We start from the raw sequence: 19,586 nt of genomic DNA, 5'->3' as shown, positions 1-19,586 counted from the left end.
TAGTGTTAGTATAGGGGAAAGAAGGCGGATGGGCCTTTGGATCTTGATCGGGTAGTGGAGACAATTTGACTGAATGCCCAAAAAAACTAGGCGCCTATCAAATAATAGCCCCCATTACAATTTTTATGCAATGTGTGTATGATTCGTACCACTGTCTAAAAATTGCACTACTATATGGTTATTTTTCCATTTTATGAAAAGCTGCAATTTTCTGTCATTTTTTGTTTTATGTGTTTTTTCCATTTTTCGGATGTAAATATGATCAGTAACAAGCTCTCTGTGTATGTAGCATTTTTAAAGAAGCACTCCTAACTGTGGTGATGTTTAACATTTTAACCAACGAGACAGGAGCCGCTCGCCCGAGTGACATAGCTACGTGTGGTTGCATAGCTAGCCGGCCGACATGCGAAGCTAGCTTATGTGTATATGCGCTTCTAGGAACTACTTCATCCGTCTCAAAATAAGTGTCTCAACTTGTTCTAACTCTAGTATAAATTTGTACCAAGCTTAAGACACTTATTTTGAAACGGAAGGAGTACTATGGGAGCAGGACGGTATAGTGTTAATCAATGTGAAGAAGTCTAAGTCATCTAAGCGTGAAGAAGGTATGGGCCAGTTAGCTTGGAGGCTCTAAGTTGGAGCCGTGGGCGTGCATGGCTTTCACTTGCTCTCGACCCGATAAGTACACCTCCATGCGGCCAGCGCAGTTGACAAAATTTAAGCCGTAGGGTGACATGCAACGTGCACATGCATGAGTATGAGGCTCGATAAGTGCAATGTGCACACGTTGTTGCCGGCAAGGTCGACTGAAACAAGTATGGGTCAGGCGACTGACCCAAATTTTATTTTCAGTCAACTGAACGGTAGCCGGTCCCGTATGCACAAGTCTAGTCTTTTTTCATAAAACAGGGCAGTATTTGGTCTACTACCACAATTTTCTTTTTGAGGTACGCCTACACAAATGTTTTATGAATTATGAAACGTATTCCGTGAATTTTGTGTGCCTCAATATTATTTGACGTCTGTTACGTTGGACCCGACAGCCCTACCCCACAACAAATTGCATCAAATTCATCCCTCGACCTACCGGATCTATTTGCTCCCTCCACTCTTCTTCCTCCTCTATGACGTCCGTCTCGCAGCTTCGTTGCGGCGCGCACTCCACAGCTGTTCCGAGTCTTTGTGCCACCAGCACCGGTGCAACACTCCTCTCTTCCGTCCTCGTCGTCAGGGACGTCATCGTGGACCCGTACGCCATCGCGGTACGTCTGGCTACTCTTGGGCTGCCCCTTGCGCTCTATTTGTTCAACGCATTGTTCGTCTGATTTTTTGTGATTTTTTAAGGGAAAGTGATGAATTTGGATGCTTCGTCAGACGAGGAGTATGGACCGACGGAGCTTGATCAAATGATTCAAGATGAGTCCTTCGATTCGTCAGATTCGAATGGAGAAATGGACATGAGCATGCAAGAGAATATGGACCGGTGGGTGGAGCATATCTCAACTTCAAGGGCTCAATCAAACGGAGAAGAGTGATCAATCGGGGTAGGGTCTTCGGAGCACGGCTACTGCAGAAGGACTACTTTGCTTCGAACCAAACTTTCCCGAATGATCCATGGTTCATCACCATTTTTGCATGCAGAAACCATTATTTTTGCGAATTGTAGAGGGACTAGAGGCACACGATGACTACTTCAAGCTCACAAGTGATTGGTACGGCCAACTATTTTTCTGTGCTAAGCAGAAATGCGCGTCTGGTCTGAGGATGCTTGCACTTGGTACTGCCGTAGATGTCGTTAGTGAGATGGTCAGGCTGGGGAAGAGCACATGCCAAAGACTACTGTAAAGTTTGCCTGCGACGTGGTGTAGGTGTTTGGAGCAGAGTATCTGAAAGAACCAAATGTGGAGGGCACTGAAAAATTATTGGCTATTGGAGAGGCCAGAGAGTTTCTAGAAATGCTCGGATCAATTGATTGCAAGTATTGGCAATGGAAAAACCGTCCCAAAGGTTTGCGAGAAATGTATCAAGCTCACACCAAAGAGGCCACCATCATATTGAAAGCAGTGGCATCATATGACTTATGGATTTGGCATGATTTCTTTGGAATATTGGGTTCTGACAACGACATGAACGTGCTTCAACGCTCTCCGGTGTCCAGGAGGCTTTGTAATGGGGAATTATTTCCAGACACACAAGGGCCTGAGGCAAGGTGAACCAATGTCTCCTATCCTCTTCAACATTGTTGTTGATATGTTGGCAATCTTGATAGGAAGGGCAAAGGAGGCAGGGCAAGTAGGTGGCTTGGTGCCTCATCTTGTCGATGGTGGTGTGTCCATTCTGCAGTACGCCGATGATACAATCATCTTTATGGAGCACGACTTGGTTAAGGCGAGAAATATGAAGCTGGTTTTGTGCCTTTTTGAGCAATTGTCCAGTCTGAAGATCAACTTCCATAAAAGCGAGTTGTTCTGTTTTGGTAGAGCCAAAGAGGAACAAGATGCATACAAGCAACTGTTTGGTTACGATTTGGGAACTCTTACGTTCACTTACCTAGGTATCCCCATTCACCATCGTAAGTTGACTAACAACGAATGGAAGTGTTTCGAGGATAGGTTTGAGAAGAAACTGAGCTGCTGGAAGGGCAAACTAATGTCGTATGGAGGCCGATTGATTCTCATTAATTCGGTGCTCACGAGTTTGCCTATGTTTCTTTTATCCTTTTTGAAGTACCAGTTGGAGTTAGGAAAAGGCCGGACTTCTATCGGTCACGTTTCTTCTGGCAGAGCGATGAAACTAAGAGAAAGTACCGTCTAGCCAAATGGGATGTCATCTGCCGACCAAAAGACCAAGGGGGTCTTGGGGTTGAGAACCTTGAAGTTAAGAACAGATGCCTTCTCAGTAAGTGGCTTTATAAGTTATCTGCCGAGACTGAGGCAACTTGGGCGCAGATTCTTCGTAACAAGTATCTGTACTCTAAGACCTTGTCGCAGGTGACAGCTCGACCCACTGATTCGCCTTTCTGGAAGGGGCTAATGAGGGTCAAAGCTACTTTCTTTAATAGAACAAAGTTTATTGTCGGTGATGGCAATAACACTCGTTTCTGGGAGGATACTTGGCTAGGTGATGCACCGCTGGCACTCTAGTATCCGGCGCTTTATCGTATTGTGCAGCGACGGGATGCTCTGGTTGCAACGAGTTTGCAATTTTCTCCTCTTAACATCCAATTTAGGAGGGTGCTTATGGGTGACCGGTGGGAGGCTTGGATTCATCTGGTGAGTAGACTAATGGAGGTTCAGCTTACTCATCAGCCCGATCAGTTGTGTTGGAAGCTTACTAAATCTGGTGAATTCACAGTCAAGTCGATGTACATTGATGTCATCAACTCTAGTGTTATTCCTAGTTCCAAACACGTTTGGAAAGTTAAGGTTCCTCTGAAAATCAAAGTGTTTATGTGGTTTATACATAAACAAGTCGTTCTAACGAAAGATAATTTGATTAAGCACAACTGGACAGGTTCTACTAGGTGTAGTTTCTGTGATCGGGATGAAACTATCAAGCATCTTTTCTTTGATTGCCCGATGGCAAGGGTGTTGTGGCGCTCGGTGCAAATTGCCTTTAACATTACTCCTCCGAATTCGGTCAGATCGTTTTTTGGAACGTGGCTGGTTGGTATAGAGGCCGAAACAGCTAGACAAATTCGAGTGGGAGCATGTGCGTTGTTATGGGCAATTTGGAACTGCAGAAATGACTTGGCTTTTAACAGAACAACAACTATTCATTTTTTGCAGGTTTTATTCCGAGCTACTGCGCTAACCCGTACGTGGTCATTACTCACTCCGACGGGGGCCAGGGCGTGTTTGGTTACTGGATCTGCCTGGTGGGAGATGGTAGCGCGGGATATCTTCAACCGGTTTGGATGGCGGTCATGTAATAGGATAGGTGATTAGTTTACCTATCTCTCTTTATTATGCCAGTCGGTTGTGGCTTTTGGGCCTTGTTTTATTTTGCTAGCTCTTTGTGAGCCAGCATCCTTTGTTGCAGCACTTTGCAAGACATTGTTGAACTACTTTATTTATTTATAAATGTGGCCGTATGCATCGTTCTGATGCAGAGGCCGGGGAATCCCCCCTTTTCGAAAAAGAAAAAAAAACTACAGTGTTAACGCTCGTGACTACAACACATGATACTATCTTGCTGTGGGCATCTATTCTCAATGGGCGGCGTTTGTGAAGACCATATCTGAAGCACACGACAACAAACGAAGCCACTTTGCAACAATGCAGGAGGCTGCTAGAAAGGATGTGGAGAGGGCATTCAGAGTGCTTCAAGCTCGTTGGGGAATTGTTCGTGGAGCTGCAATGATATGGAAATCAGAAACTTTGTGGTAGCTGATGACATATTGTGTTATTTTGCACAATATGATTGTTGACAATAAGGATGATGGTGTTGCGCAAACCAATGATTTTGAAGCGTCTGGAGAACAAGTTCAAATCCTAAAGAATCAAGATGCAATTCAGCTTATGAACTTTCTGCAGATGCATCAAAATTTTCGAGATCATCAGGTACACACACAGCTACTCAATAATCTTGTGAAGCATATGTGGACCCATAATAAAAACCAAAGAGCTAATGTTTGAGTTGTGCACTTAAAATAAAATTTATATAAAACTATGTATTTTTGCTACAAGCATTTGTTATTTACTACAACATTGACATGTACGATGAGCGTGCATGGATTTGCATGGGTTTGAAAATCGGGATTTAAAATATGTTGATGCCGGACACGAGATATAAGAGGCCATCCGGATGCTCACATGTGTGCCCGGACGCGTCCGCGGTATATGGTCCGGATTTACCAAATTCGGCTGTAAGGTACGGGACCCACCTGCGATAACAAACCCAGTGGCAGTGGCACGTCAACTTCTCATTCAGATGGGCGTTGCTATACACACGACAAGATTTGAGCCGATGGCTGCACGATCCAACGTGGAGGGCCAGGAATGAGTGTGCACACAGGAGGTTATTTGTTTTTCTTTTTTTAGCTGATGCTAGTGCTGTTGAAGAGGAACATCGTTTGCAGATCGTGCGTAAAGTGTCGTCCCTCAAGCAATTTCGCCCCGTCCTTGTAAACAATTCGGAAACGACACCATCTGCCGCTGGGTAGAGTCCAAAGAGTTACGCACGCAATTTCGTTATTATTTTTCACCATTCAATGTCCACACCGATGGCAGCCTGTACTCAAAGTCAACCCTCGAGTTAAAACCAGCATACCCTCGCTATCATAGCTAATGCAACCAGCCATTAGCTTTAGTTCATCTAAACCCGAGCCCGGAGTGCTATATTTTTACTTCTGTACACCCACTAATGTATTAGGCGGGTCATAGTGGGAGTAACATAGTGAGAGTAACATAGGTAGTAACATACATGCCACATAAGCAAAAAAAATGATGTGTCCGGTAATTAATGAAGAGAGAGGCAAATAGAGTAACATAATATGTTACCATCACATAGCGGTTCCCAATGCAAAATGAGTCTACAAAGTAATAAATGAGGTGATGCATGACACTACACATATGTTACTACCCACTATAGATGTAGTAACATAGACTAGTAACATATGCATGTTACTAGTCTAAGTTACTACCCACTATGACCAGCCTTAAGATAAAAAAGTCTCACTAGGGTTGATGCCTAACACAACTAGATAAGTACTAGTGGGCAACGCCAATGAGCAGCTAAGCTTTTGTGCCACTCTTAGCCTCTACTCCATTAGCAAGTTGGCACCTACCATGCTTGCCCTCTTGCTCATCCTCGTTTCCGCCAGCTCGTTGCCAGCACCGGCGTCCGGCGATGAAGGAGCCGTGCCGGTGATCAACGCTTTCTCCCACTTCTGCGGCCCCACGAGCGATGCCGATGGACTCTACCAGCCCAACAGTACGTTCGCGGCCAACCTCGCCAGCATGTCCGCGGTGCTCCCCAAGAACGCCTCGGCCTCCGGATTCTCCGCGGGCGCGTTCGGCCGGGCGCCGGACACGGCGTACGGCTTGGCGCTCTGCCGTTGGGACTACACCGGCGACGACTGCGGCGCGTGCCTCTCCAGGGCGTTCAAGGACGCGGTGAACCTCTGCGGCCGCAGCAAGGACGTCACCGTCTATCACGACCAGTGCCATATCCGGTTCTACAGCCAGGACTTCCTCGCCGGCGCCGTTAACTCGCCCGAGAGAGTCGCGTCGAACATGAACAACGTTTCCAGAGGGAACGTCCCCGCGTTCGACGGCCTGGTCACGAGCCTGGCCAACGCGGTGGCGGACAGGGCCAGCAACGTGAGCGGCAGGTACGCCACGGGCCAGGCCGGCTTCCCGCCGGACAAGATCAACGTCTACGGCCTGGCGCAGTGCACGCCGGACCTGACGACGGCCCAGTGCCGGGCCTGCCTCGCCGGCATCATCAAACAGATGCCCAAGTTCTTGAGCGGGAGGGTGGGCGGGAGGATTCTTGGGGTGCGCTGCGCCGTCAGGTACGAGAAAGATATCTTCTTCGAGACCACCGGCGACATGGTGACCCTCACGCCGCTGCTGGATCCGTCCAAAGGTAAGTCCAAAATTTTGTTAGCTTGATGTACTCTATCAGTTTCAAAATAAGTGTCGTGGTTTTAATTCTTCACGACACTTACTTTGGAAGGAAGGACATTCTAGGGAGTAGCTTTTTACATTTGCAAAATCACTCTCGCTTCTTTTAATCCGGTCAGTAGCAAATTCTCCATTTTAATTCATCTGGAATGGCGTCCATTGCATTAGTTAGTGTCCCAAGTTGGTAAATAGTTTTGCTCCGTTTACAAACTGAGGCAGCTTGTGCGTTGCTGAATTTGGTTCCGCGGAGTGACCTCCTTCATGCTAGTGGAGTATTAGCCGTGAGTTTGCATATCCTTTCAGTTCATGGATGAAAATGATCTGAGGAGAATGAAAATGATCGATGGTTAGACTTCCGGTAGTGCATATGCATTTTTTTATATGAGTTTATTTATATATGCACTTCTGATTTGCGTATATTTGGAGATTTTGTAAGCAGAATCGTTCCTGGTATGTCATTCGAGAATACAAGAAAACATTGCCTCATTGAGTGTGCAAACTAATTATTGAATTTGCTGGACTTATCTTTTTTCTCTTAATAAAGGGTGGGTAGAATTACCTGGGGAGGAAACGCATCATATTTTTTAGGGACTTAGATGAAAGAAAATATTCTCATTTGGCCTCTCGAAACATTCATACTTTGCCTATTTGACCCCTGCTATGCCAGTCAAGCTCCGCCACTGAATATATGCATTGATGAAAATTAATAAATTACTAGATTTGATCAGTGCATTACTTTCTTTGGACGATATTATAACAGTAAGATTAACTTTTTTTGAGGGGTACAATAAGATTAACTCTAGTAGTCATGACTCATGAACATATGATCATGATACCCTAAAAAAGAACATATAATCATGATGATAAATTGTTTATGTTCATCAATGCAATAAGAAAATACTTTTGCCTACGATAAAAGGACCATAGAGAAATTCCCTGTGAAAATCGTCACAATGTGCAAATTAATTTCAAGGTCTAACAGAAGTGTGGCAGTGGGGAATTTCCTAGCTTGCCTTCGAGTAGGACCCGCTTGACTTTTGATGTCCATAGAAGATTATGCCGGCCGTGCACATCAGCCTATATGGACGTAAGAATTGTTTTGTGCACCATGCGTACGGATCCGGCAGTATTATATGTTCATTCATGAACTAATTTACGACGGGAGCTGTTGAAGTCTTGCCTTCTTACCTATCGACGTAGATATTCCCTCAATCCAAGTCACCTTTTTTCTCTTGACTAGAGATGCCCGATCCAATCACTTGGTAAGTTGGTAGGCCACTTCCGATTTTTTTGCGGGAAAAATGGTACTGCCGAGCGCCACCCTTGTGCTGACAGGGTGAGTGCTATGGAAGCAAGATATGCAGAAAAGAAAACTGACACTGTAATAGTTCCTGCTATGGGAACCAAATTTGATTCACTTGGAGAAGCCTACGATTACTACAATTTCTACTCGTGGAGATTGGTTTTGGAGTTAGATACGGAAAGAGCAAGCTAAATGTTGGAAGAACAAAGTGTATGCAGGAGATAGTTTGTGGCTGCTCTGTAAGTACACCTTCTCAGAATCATTGCCACATATTTTTGTCCTACTGGCAACATAGGCTCACATTATAAAAAAAAAAGTTGACACACTTGCAATTGTTGTGATTGTTGCAGGGAATCCCAAAAAAGAGTCTACTGTTGACTCAGCATGTTGACACACCTTCTCAGAATTATGCATGTTATTACCTCTTGTATGATGCCTGCAAACCACCCAGCATGTCAACCATATTCAGACTGTGCTTGGCGCCAAAAAAAGGAATACCCATCCAAGATAACACACGGTGTCAGCCTTCCTACTGCCTTTTTCTCGAGCAATTGCATAATATCTTGAGTATCATGAAGCTGTTCGTACAAAACATAGGCGGGAAGTGTGAGCAAAACTATAAAAAATATAATTTATGGATGCACTTGGGCCCACAAACAAATCAGACCAAACGTGGCCCACTTCTTTCCCCTCCTAACTTGAGACAAGGTAAAAAAACACGAAAACGCGCCGTGTTAAAAATTAAAATAGAAAAAAAATGTTAATAAAATGAATGACCTTTCCTATAAACCCAAACCACATATGTAACAAAAACGGTCACAAGCTGGCTATGCCCACTTAAAAAAAAAGAGCTCTGCGGCACATTCCAAAAAGATATACTCCCTCCATTCCATAATGTAGTGCCTATAGATTTTTTTTAAAGTCAAACTTTGCAAACTTTGATCAAATTTGTAGAGAAAACTATTTATATCTACAATACCAATAATATATAGTGTGAAACTACATATTATGATGAATCTAGTGATAGATGTTTCGCACTCTAGATGTAAATATTTTTCTCCACAAACTTGGTCAAAGTTTGTGAGGTTTGACTTTTCAAAAAATCTATAGGCACTACATTATGGAACGAAGGGAGTATGTAGCAAGAACGGAAAAAATATATATCTCATATATCGCTCAACTATTTTTTCTCTCTAAAAGTGCACCGACACATTCCAAAAATTTGCTACTTCGTAACAATTCCTAATTAGACTCCATCGGAAATAAATGAACAACGGTTCCTATAGAATCAACTACATATGTAGCAAAAACAATCACACTCCAACTATGCCACCAAAACAAATGACTGCCCCTGCTCTGCAACGTATGCTACAAGGCTAAGAATATATATCCATGGACTGTTTTGACGTTCTAAAATGCACCCACACATTCTGAAAAAAAGGAGGCTGTTCATAACAATCCTAAATGCACATCAGGGCTAAAAATATGGGCCACAAAAAGAAATTGCTACTAACATTTTGTTAAGGTTCGATTCTTCCCGCCCTTCCATTCGTCATCCAAACAGGCGTGCGTTGCGCATGTGATCCTAATAAACATCTTCCCTATGCGGACAGACTGAAAGGATATCAAAACGTCCTCGAATCGACACTACGCATGAGCATCACTGAATCCAAAAATGCCTCTATATGACACAAAATGTGTTAAAACCTTGGTACAAAAAAATATTGAAATGATATCAGATCAACCACGAAGCACACCAGCTATTAAGTCCATACATAACATACATCCACGCACTTAAAAAGTTTGCCACATCATCATACGTCCCTATTTTTTAAAAACTACATGCTTTCGTGCAAAACACCTAGATTTGGTCATGCGACACATCAGATATATCATCCTTTGTGCTCAAATCCAAAGTACATTCAAAGCACAAACAACAGACCCCATCATCCCTCATCTTCCTCCAGAGCAGCCCGTAGGACATTATCGGCCACAAAATTCCCCTGCTCATCCTGCAGACGAAATACCTCGAACAAAGCTGTTTGTCGGAAAGTATCCAGGTTTTTCTGCACGTTTTCGTCAAATCCATTCATACAACAAACGACTACACTGAGAAAACGAATAAACTGCAACTAAAATTACAACAAAAATTTGAAAATGGGAAATACTGAGGTCTCTTACCTTTGTCAGTGGACACATCATCTTTTCCCCATCATACTGCCTGATTGCATGCAACATGCACATTCCAGACTCATCCCTCACATGAGGTATGCGAACATAAATCACATCTACACCTTACATCCATCCTTCAAGCAAGAAACAATCTTGTACCTCAATGTTTACCTTGTGAATACATCGCGTGTTATATTCGGGAACTTCCGCTTCCATCTATCAGATGTACAGTGCCATCTCGCAAAGAACTCATAAGTATTTGGAAGACACTGGTACACCATCAGCAGTACATTACCACCTCCAAAACTGTCTCCAGCATTGGGCACTACATGGGTACAGCGTCACTCAGTACTGACCAGCACACTTTGACCAACTAAGCAAACGTACTTAAGAGCTTAATTTACATGGCACTTAACACAACTTGCAGCAAGTCTTGCTGTCGTCTTCACCAGATCGCCTAGTTCAGCACACGCAGGACAACATCCGCCACCAGTAGCATGAGAATCGCCACGCCAATGAATAGATTTGCTACAGATACCACCAGATTTATGGATGCAGCATCGGCGACGACGGCACCCTGACGACCGGCAGCTGGAGCAGCCGCCAGCATGTATCCTGCGACTGTACTTGCAAAAGATGCAGCCTGCGACGCCTCCGGCGCTCCATTCTGCTGAACGGGATGAACCTGCGCCGCCTCCACAACTTGAGCTCCAGCCGCCAGCCCCCCGCATCTCACCGGCCCCGATTTGTCCCACTGGATGTGCTGCTCCTCAAAAGCCGCAAGATGCGCCGCGTAGGCTTCCTCCCATCTGTAGAAATCGCATCCACCCCTGATGGCTGGCATGTCTTCTCTGGATCTGGGGATCGAATGGGGAGCAGACCAACAAGGACCCGGGGGCTGGGTTTAATACATCTGGTGGGCCTCCCGTTGCGTGCCGTTCCCGTACTACGGTACATATTAGTACAGAACAGGAAACAAACGACCCGTCACAATATCATCGTCAAACACCCCCTGACGTCGGACCCAACACCGTCACCCACGCCGTCCCGTGACAGTCTCATACACACATTAACTTGCCTAACCAACCAGCTGCCCCACGACTGGAATCCCACATCTCCAAGGAAACGAACGCCTCTCGATACAGAGAGCGCGCGAGCTCGTCCGCGCCGAGGAATTTTCGTACTGCACTATGACTTTTCTTACAGCAAGTATACCAGCTTGTATGTTCGTTCTGTACAGAGAGTCAGCGGCAAAGACAGTTTACCATTACAAATATTACTCGTGGGTCGTACGTGTAGCTGGCAAGTGTCACTCTGATTTAGCTAGTAGATCTCCTTGTTAACCCTGGCGTGGCCGACAGCTTAGCTAGATCTGGGTTTTGTGGTCAGATTTGATATATTCTTTGCACACAACCCCACGGCTTTTTACCGTTGATCGAGCGACACCCACAGGCCGATCCACGTGCGCCACGAGATCCTTTGATGATTAGTTGCGTCGATAGATTCAATTTAACCTTTCATCCTAAATTCTTCGTCGATGATTTCCACCGCCATGGCCACCGGCCAACCTTTGTTCTAAGTATCAGATCAGACTCGCGCACTCACTCACATCACATGCCTACCTTAGCTAGTGCCTACAGAATCCGAAGGCAAATTTGGACGAAATTAAATCATAGAATGAACTATCCGTGAAACTATTTCACGCGGCTGACCTTTTTGTGTGACGCCCGACACGAAGGCGCCACACTACACTGTGCAACGCCTCAGAGATAGGCGCTACACGGCCAGCGTCGCACCCGTGTGTTCAGAAAATTACTAAATCAGTGTGCAGCGCCTGAGAGCTAGGCGCCACACTATACAGTGTAGCGCCTAGCTCCGGGGCGTTGCACTAGTGCAGCGCCTAGCTCCGGGGCGTTGCACTAGTGCAGCGCCTAACTCCCGGGCGTTGCACTAGTGCAGCGCCTGAGAGCTAGGCGCCACACGTCAGCCGCGTGAAATAGTTTCACGGACAGTTCATTCTGTGATTTGATTTCGTATATAGGTCAAATTTGTCAAATTTGCCGAATTCGGATGCATATGTGCATGCACGTATGTACGCGACAAATTCAGCCTTTGTTTATGCGCAAATGTAGTAGCTACGTCCGATCATTATCTACAAAAATGCTGGTCTTGCTTCTGCTGCTTTGCTTTGCCTTCGTGGACGTTCACATCATGTCGACCCCACGCTGAGATGTGATAGCTTCCACCGGCGGGACCCCGGTGTTGGACTCCGCTTGGGTCGTCGTTGAACCCCTACCCGCACGGAAGGTCCAATCAGCATCCTTGAGCTTGATGTACTCGGCCAGTATAATAGTCACTAACTCGTGGCCCCACTAAATTCGTTGGTTTCGCCCTCCGTATGCGAATTTCTTCTCATCATGTCTCGTGCAGCGACCACCAATGTGCAGTCACCAGAGACTAAAAAAATTGAGGTTACCTCGAACAGTTAACTGTTGTAATTCTAGCAGCAAACAAATGTTGTTAAAAAACACTTGCACAAGTGTGTACTAGCATTTTATGGCAGACTGTTCTCATCCAACTTGGGACATTGTTCAATTCGGTCTGTGCAGGGAGCAGCAACACGCACACGCTTTGGATCGTGGCGATAGCAGTCCCCGTGACCGTGCTCATCTGCGGCTTCTTGGCATGTTTCATGTGGATGAGAAGGCGAAGAAGAAGAGGTAGCTAAGTACAACATGTTCTCCTCACAAATGGTTGCCCTGCAATTCTGCTTGGATCTCGATCTGACGAGTGTACAATTAATCAGGGAGGGCGAACATGCCAACCATGTCCATGGAGATGGAGCAGGTGCTCAAGCTATGGAAAATCGAAGAGAGCGACTCCGAGTTCTCGCTCTACGATTTCGACCAGATCGCAGACGCCACCAGAAACTTCTCCGACGACTACAAGCTCGGCCAGGGTGGCTTTGGCGCTGTTTACAGGATACCAACTCTTACACGCAGTAACGCATGCACACACAATACTGAATTTCTGATAGTTACGCACGAATGGATCATTCGGTGCAATGCTTTTCTAGTAAAATGTAAGTGCTGTGTTGTAGAAATTATGAGATGGATGAATATTGTTGTTGTATTGATCTGACCCAAGTGTGGGATATATATAGAGTACAATATGTGAGAGAGACTTGGAGTAGGGGACAAGTCGTACATGGTTTAAACCAATCATATCTCTAACTCCTAATCTCTAACTTAAACATAATTATACTTCTAACATTCCCCCTCAGTCGTAGCGGGAGTGAAGCGGACGAGTACGACTGGATTTGAAGTCTTGCGCTTCCGTCGTCTTCTCCGCTGCACCATCATCAACTGCGTCTCTGATAGGTTGGCACCTAGGGCGGTGATTGTGTCCCCTTCTGGTGCCTCCCTTAACTCTCCTCTATTCCCTCCCGCAGTCGCAGCGGGAGTGGCATGAACGCTGGTGATGACGCGGACGCTGTTGACTGGAGTTGTTGGCGATGTGTGGCTGTAGACGTAGCCATTAATGTTGAGGTAGCCGATCATGGTGATGTATCCGTGGTCGAGGTAGTCATGGATGATGAAGCCGCACAAAGCCGGAGGCGCAAAAATATGCGCTATGACGGAGCTGCAGACGTGGACGATGCACCTTGCGAATGTCAGAGGGTGTCGTCAGCGATGAGTCCACCGGTTTTGCCAAGACCGGATGAAGCCCATCGAGCACACATCGATTTTGCCATAACCGTGTGGCCAAGTAGGGTCGTCACTGAAGTGGCGTCGTGTCGATGCAGTCGTGCCGTCGTGAAGGACGCGGTCGATGCCGTCGTCGTGACGCGGTCATTGCCGTCGTCGGAGGCACGTCTTGCAGAAAAGTCTGTCAGAGGACGCTAGGTGTCCATCTTGTGAACGAGGTGGCGGCGGTGTGTTGACGAAGATGTTGATGAAGACCACGTTGATGAAGACCTTGGCGATGAAGTGTCGGCGATGGTGTTGCAGCGGCATTGTCGACAGTGATGCGTCGCTTGAAGGCGTCCCTCCGCGGCGATGAAGTGTCGAAGCCGTGTGGTGTCCAAGAAGTATGTTGGCTCGTAGCTTGGCGTAGTTGTACAACTCGATGCAGTGATTCGGGGTCGATGAAGACTATCTGGTGTAGTGCCCTCCCGTGATCGGAGACACGGTGCGTCGTGTAACATCTCGATGCAGTCTGATGCTGGCGCGTGCTTGAAGTTTCTCATCGCTGAAACCTGCATGCGAACATGTAATCTGCTGGTCACTTTGGGTCCCACGTCCATGCATGTGGCGTGGATGGTTCCAGATCGAAGTCGCTTTGCGCCTGAGCTGGATGGAACCGCGGCGTCGCGTGGTTGAAGCTGGCTGCTCCAGCGCCTGGGGTCGGCGCGCCTGCTCTGGATCGTGCAAGCGCCGACGTACGACGCTGATCCGCGAAGAAGCCACACAAATCTGGCCTGCTCGACGAAGCTCGCAGGACGATGCGTACGGCTGGTGTAGACGTAATGCTCGGTGTGCAGCCGGTGGCGTCTTGCCGACGTCGACGTCTGGCTCGATGAAGTGCATCTAGTCCTGTTGCATGCATCTCCAGATCTCCTTGTAGGAGATCAGTTTGCGTGGCCGTGTGCTGGTTCCTGGATGGATACGTGAGCATGCAAGTTTTCTTTGCACGAGCGTACCTATGCATGGCTGGATGGACCTTTGACGATGGAGACTGCTCGAGGAGGCTTGGTGGAGTGCGGCCGCACGCTTTTTGTTGATGCAGATGGAGTAGCCGGATTCGGAAGATCGCCCTTCTGTGATTCCAAACTTCCCTGGTGGACGACCTGGTGCTTCGTAGCCGCGTATACATACGCTGAGCTGACACCAATCTTCAAGATTTATTTGGTAGCTAACAAAAAATCTACGGGATGGAATTGAGAAATTGATCTAACATAAACTAAAGAACCGATCTAATCTTTGATAGATCGGGTGCCGCGCCCCCGAGGAGAGGAGATTAATCTCCCCGGGGGCGGCGCGCTGCGGAAGTGGTGGAGAGGCCTAGGATCGGCGTCGTGAGACTAACCGCTCTAATACCATGTAGAAATTATGAGATGGATGAATATTGTTGTTGTATTGATCTGACCCAAGTGTGGGATATATATAGAGTACAATATGTGAGAGAGACTTGGAGTAGGGGACAAGTCGTACATGGTTTAAACCAATCATATCTCTAACTCCTAATCTCTAACTTAAACATAATTATACTTCTAACATGTGTATTTCAGGGCGAACTGCCTGGCGGGCTTGAGGTCGCAATCAAGAGGCTCTCTACGTGCTCCGTGCAGGGGTTGATGGAATTCAAGACCGAGATCCAGCTGATCGCCAAGCTTCAGCACACCAACCTTGTCAGGCTCCTGGGCTGCTGCCTCCAGGCCGAGGAGAAGATGCTCATATACGAGTACATGCACAACAAAAGCTTGGAATGCTTCATCTTCGGTACACGCACAACAAGATAGAGACTCACATGCACGCATCTCCTTCTGCCAGATCTTATTCGCTTACCCGTCTCGTTGCAATTTTTTCTGTACAGATAGTGCGAAGGGGGCGATACTGAACTGGGAGCGGCGCTTCCGAATAATCGATGGGATCGCGCAGGGGCTTCTTTACATGCACAAGCATTCCCGCTTGCGAGTTATACACAGGGATCTAAAAGCGAGCAACATCCTCTTGGATCGCGACATGAACCCCAAGATCTCGGACTTCGGTTTGGCGAGGATATTCTGCTCCAATGTCACGGAGGCCAACACGACCAGGGTCGTCGGCACGCAGTAAGTTATTACAGTCCTGATGAAATTTCACAACACATAGCTAGGGCTGCAAACGAGTCGAGTTCGAGCGAGTTGGGCTAGACTCAGCTCAACTCATACTAAAAATCGAGCGAGCTCAAATTAAACGAGGCTCAAGGTCGAGCTGTAAAAGGTGGCTTGTGATCAGCCTGTAACGATCTCGAGTCGATCTCGAGCTGGTTTCGGGCTAAATAAAATGATATTTTTCTGAATAATTCAGGCAAAATTTCACATAAGATAGGCCACAACATAAAAAATCACTAAATTTTGACTTATTCTTTCTCAACTGAAGATAAGATATCATGGATGAACTAGCAAGAGAAGAAAACAAAGGTGCATCTTCTCTCAAACTTTGGCAAAAATAATAAGATATTTAATGTACGGCTGATCACGCACCATATTGAGGCAAAATTTTCTTTGCACTTAATTAAGCTTTCATGTTTTGTTAGTAAGTAAAATGGAGAAAAAATCGCACACAACATATATGGTAATAAATTAACCATTTCTTTGTAATAAACATGAAATTTTTTTAATATACTTGTATGATATCGAGCTATCGAGCTAAAATCGAGCGAGCCAATACTGGCTCAAGATCGGCTCGTTTCTCGATCAAGCTACGTAAAGTGCTCATTCTCAGCTCATTTCCTTTCAAGTCGATCTCGAGTCCCCCGCAAAAAAAAAAGTCGATCTCGAGTCGAGCCAGAATTCAAGTCGATCTCGAGCAGCTCATGAGCCTCGAGCTTTTCTTGCAGCCCTACACATAGCTGCCTCACCAACAAAAATCAAAGACACATAGGAGTAGAAATGTACTCTTTGTTGGTGATCTTATGACTGAACTTCAGTTTTTCTGTATGTATCTTACCAGCGGTTACATCGCTCCAGAGTATGCTTCAGAGGGTCTCTTCTCCACCAAATCCGATGTTTTCAGCTTCGGCGTCTTGCTCCTGGAGATAATAAGTGGGAAGAGGACTGCAGGCTTCTACCAGTACGGAAAGTTCTTCAATCTCACAGGATATGTAAGTACATATGGCGTTAATTACAATTGTTCTATAGTCTCGGCTCAAAAAAAAAAAAAATTGGTCCTCGAAATCCGCTCATCTGCAAACGGGAAAACCACAATTTTGGTTTTTGCTGATAACCTGAAAGAGGCGCCCGCTCACTGCAAACCTTGTGTTAATTTTATCAGGCTTACCAGCTGTGGCAAGAGGCGAAATGGCACGAGATGGTCGATCAGGTACTCGGGGTCGACTACCCGGTGACGGAGTTGATGAAGTGCGTCCAGGTGGCGTTGTTGTGCGTCCAGGACAGCGCCGACGATCGACCCAGCATGTCCGATGTCGTCGCCATGCTCAGCGGCGAGGGGCTCACGCTGCCGGAGCCCCGACAGCCGGCCTACTTCAACGTTAGGTTATCAAGCTTACCGGAGTCAAATAGTTCCTTTGGTGAATCGTCCTACATCAGTAACGTCGCCTTGACTGATGAAGACGGCAGATAACAGGAGCAACTGAGCAAGTGTAGGCGGCCAATCAACTTGTACTACTAACGAGGTAATTAATAATTCACTATACATGGCTACTATTCTCATCAGATTTACCAAAAGGAAGGACCATAGTAGACTAACGTAGTTTTTTTTTTTTTGCGGAATAGTAGACTAACGTAGTTGATGCACAGAAATTCCATGCCCATCAACATGTCGAAAGTTACCCTCTTTTTGCATTCTCTCGTAAATTTATTTCTTCTGTGTAACCTCAGGTGGTTTTTTGCTATGTTGTAATATACTCCCTCCGTTCCTAAATAATTGTCTTTCTAGAGATTTCAACAAGTGACTACATACGGAGCAAAATGAGTGAATCTACACTCTAAAACATGTCTACATACATCCGTATATTATAGTCCATTTGAGATGGCTAGAAAGACAATTATTTGGGAACGGAGGGAGTATGTATTATTTTTTTTAGAGAAAAGGCCAAGGCCCGACTTTATAAATAAAGCCTCAAGGCAGCGTCACGGATACCGCAAGTTCACAGGATAACACACACATAAGGAGAAGGTTGAGAGTACCCAAAGCAGGAAAGATACACGCAACTGCCATACACGGCGCACAGGCCGGAGAAGGAGAAAGACCTAATCTCCGCAAACTACAGCACCAGGATTAGACGACAGGGTTCCTCCCGGAGATCTGAGAAGCCGAAGCCCGAATTTTGTCGATGAGCAGGTCCAGGGCGTCCCGATCAGTCTCCTTAGTCAATGATCTCCACTGCTGCAAGAATATACATGTTTTGAAAAGAACATCAGCAGGCTTAGATGGGAAGGTAATGCTCAATAATAAATTTGTTTCTAATGGTCCAGAGAGCCCAACAAAGAGCTCCCAAGCCGACCCAAAATACCCTCTTGGTGACCCCGACCAAGGCTTTGGCAAGGGTTCGAATCTCAGAGAAAGAGGAGGGATTCCAGGGAACCCGAAGCCAAGATCTAACGTAGCACCAAACCAATTTGGCAAGTACGCAATTAAAAAAGATGTGATCAGAGTTTTCCAAGGCCCCACATAAATTACAGAATTCCGAGCCCGGCCCATTGCGTTTTTTGATCTGATCAGCAGTAGGGAAGCGACCACGGAAGGCTTGCCAGAGAAAAATCTTAATCTTAGGAGGAACCTTGGATTTTCAAACGCAAGAGAATCGAGCCGAAGGAGTACCACCAATAAGTCTAGAATATAGCGACTTAACCGAAAATCTACCAGAAGCCGCATGAGGCCAAATCACCGCGTCGGCCGACTCCGAGAGCACAGGGAAGAGGGCAAAGAGACTTTGCCAATCTTCCAACTCTTCAGGAGACAGGGCCCGGCGAAAAGCCAAATCCCAATTATTAGCAGCCACCTCTGCGATGGAGATCTGCGGATTAGGACAGTAAGAAAACAAAACCGGAAAGCTCACGGCTAGGGGGGCATCCCCAGACCACCAATCCAACCAAAAGCGAACAACCGACCCATTACCAACAGAAAACTTAACATGCTCCAAAAAAATCGATCTAACTTTAACAAGAGCTTTCCAAAACTGAGAACCACGCCGCGCGGAAGCAAACAGCGGGTTGGAGTGAGGGAAATATTTGGCCTTAAGAATCGAAAACCACAACGACTCGGCCTCAACAGTCATAATTTTCCACCACCACTTGATAAGCAAATAGATATTCATCACCCGAGTATTAATAATGCCTAACCCCCCAAGGTTTTTAGGCTTACACATAAGTTGCCACTTGACCAGCCTATACTTCCTTTTGTTATCAGCGGAGTTCCAGTAGAAGGCACCCCTATGTTTGTCGAAGCCAGCATGCACGCCATTCGTGAGAAGATAAAAGCCCATAAGAAACATAGGGAGAGAGGATAAGCAAGAGTTGATTAGAGCCACTTTGCCAGCATTGGTATTATATCTACCCCTCCAAGGGAGCACCCTGTTCCCCACTTTAGCAACCGCCGGAGTGAAATCTTTCGCATGAAGCATTCCAGGAGATATAGGAAGACCTAAATACTTGAAGGGGAAGGAGCCTAGAGAGCAGTTAAGGAGCCTGGTAACCCGCAAGGCTTCCGCCCCATCCACACCCGTCACCAGAACTTCACTCTTGGCGAAATTAATCT

General features: G+C 46.2%; 1 protein-coding gene across 1 annotated transcript; it reads left to right on the top strand.

Moving 5' to 3' along the window:
• Positions 1 to 5,754: 5,754 nt before the first annotated feature.
• Positions 5,755 to 17,727, top strand: LOC119363430 (cysteine-rich receptor-like protein kinase 25). Its single transcript, XM_037628783.1, has 8 exons — positions 5,755 to 6,591; positions 12,714 to 12,824; positions 12,911 to 13,077; positions 15,006 to 15,014; positions 15,395 to 15,605; positions 15,700 to 15,937; positions 16,821 to 16,971; positions 17,142 to 17,727. Exons 1-8 carry the CDS (start codon positions 5,790 to 5,792, stop codon positions 17,448 to 17,450), a joined length of 1,998 nt encoding a protein of 665 aa, XP_037484680.1. The 5' UTR covers positions 5,755 to 5,789; the 3' UTR covers positions 17,451 to 17,727.
• Positions 17,728 to 19,586: the final 1,859 nt, after the last annotated feature.

Source organism: Triticum dicoccoides, chromosome 2B (genome assembly GCF_002162155.2).
Source record: "Triticum dicoccoides isolate Atlit2015 ecotype Zavitan chromosome 2B, WEW_v2.0, whole genome shotgun sequence".
In the NCBI taxonomy this organism is placed as follows: domain Eukaryota; kingdom Viridiplantae; phylum Streptophyta; class Magnoliopsida; order Poales; family Poaceae; genus Triticum; species Triticum dicoccoides.
This window is presented reverse-complemented; position numbering and strand designations above follow the sequence as displayed.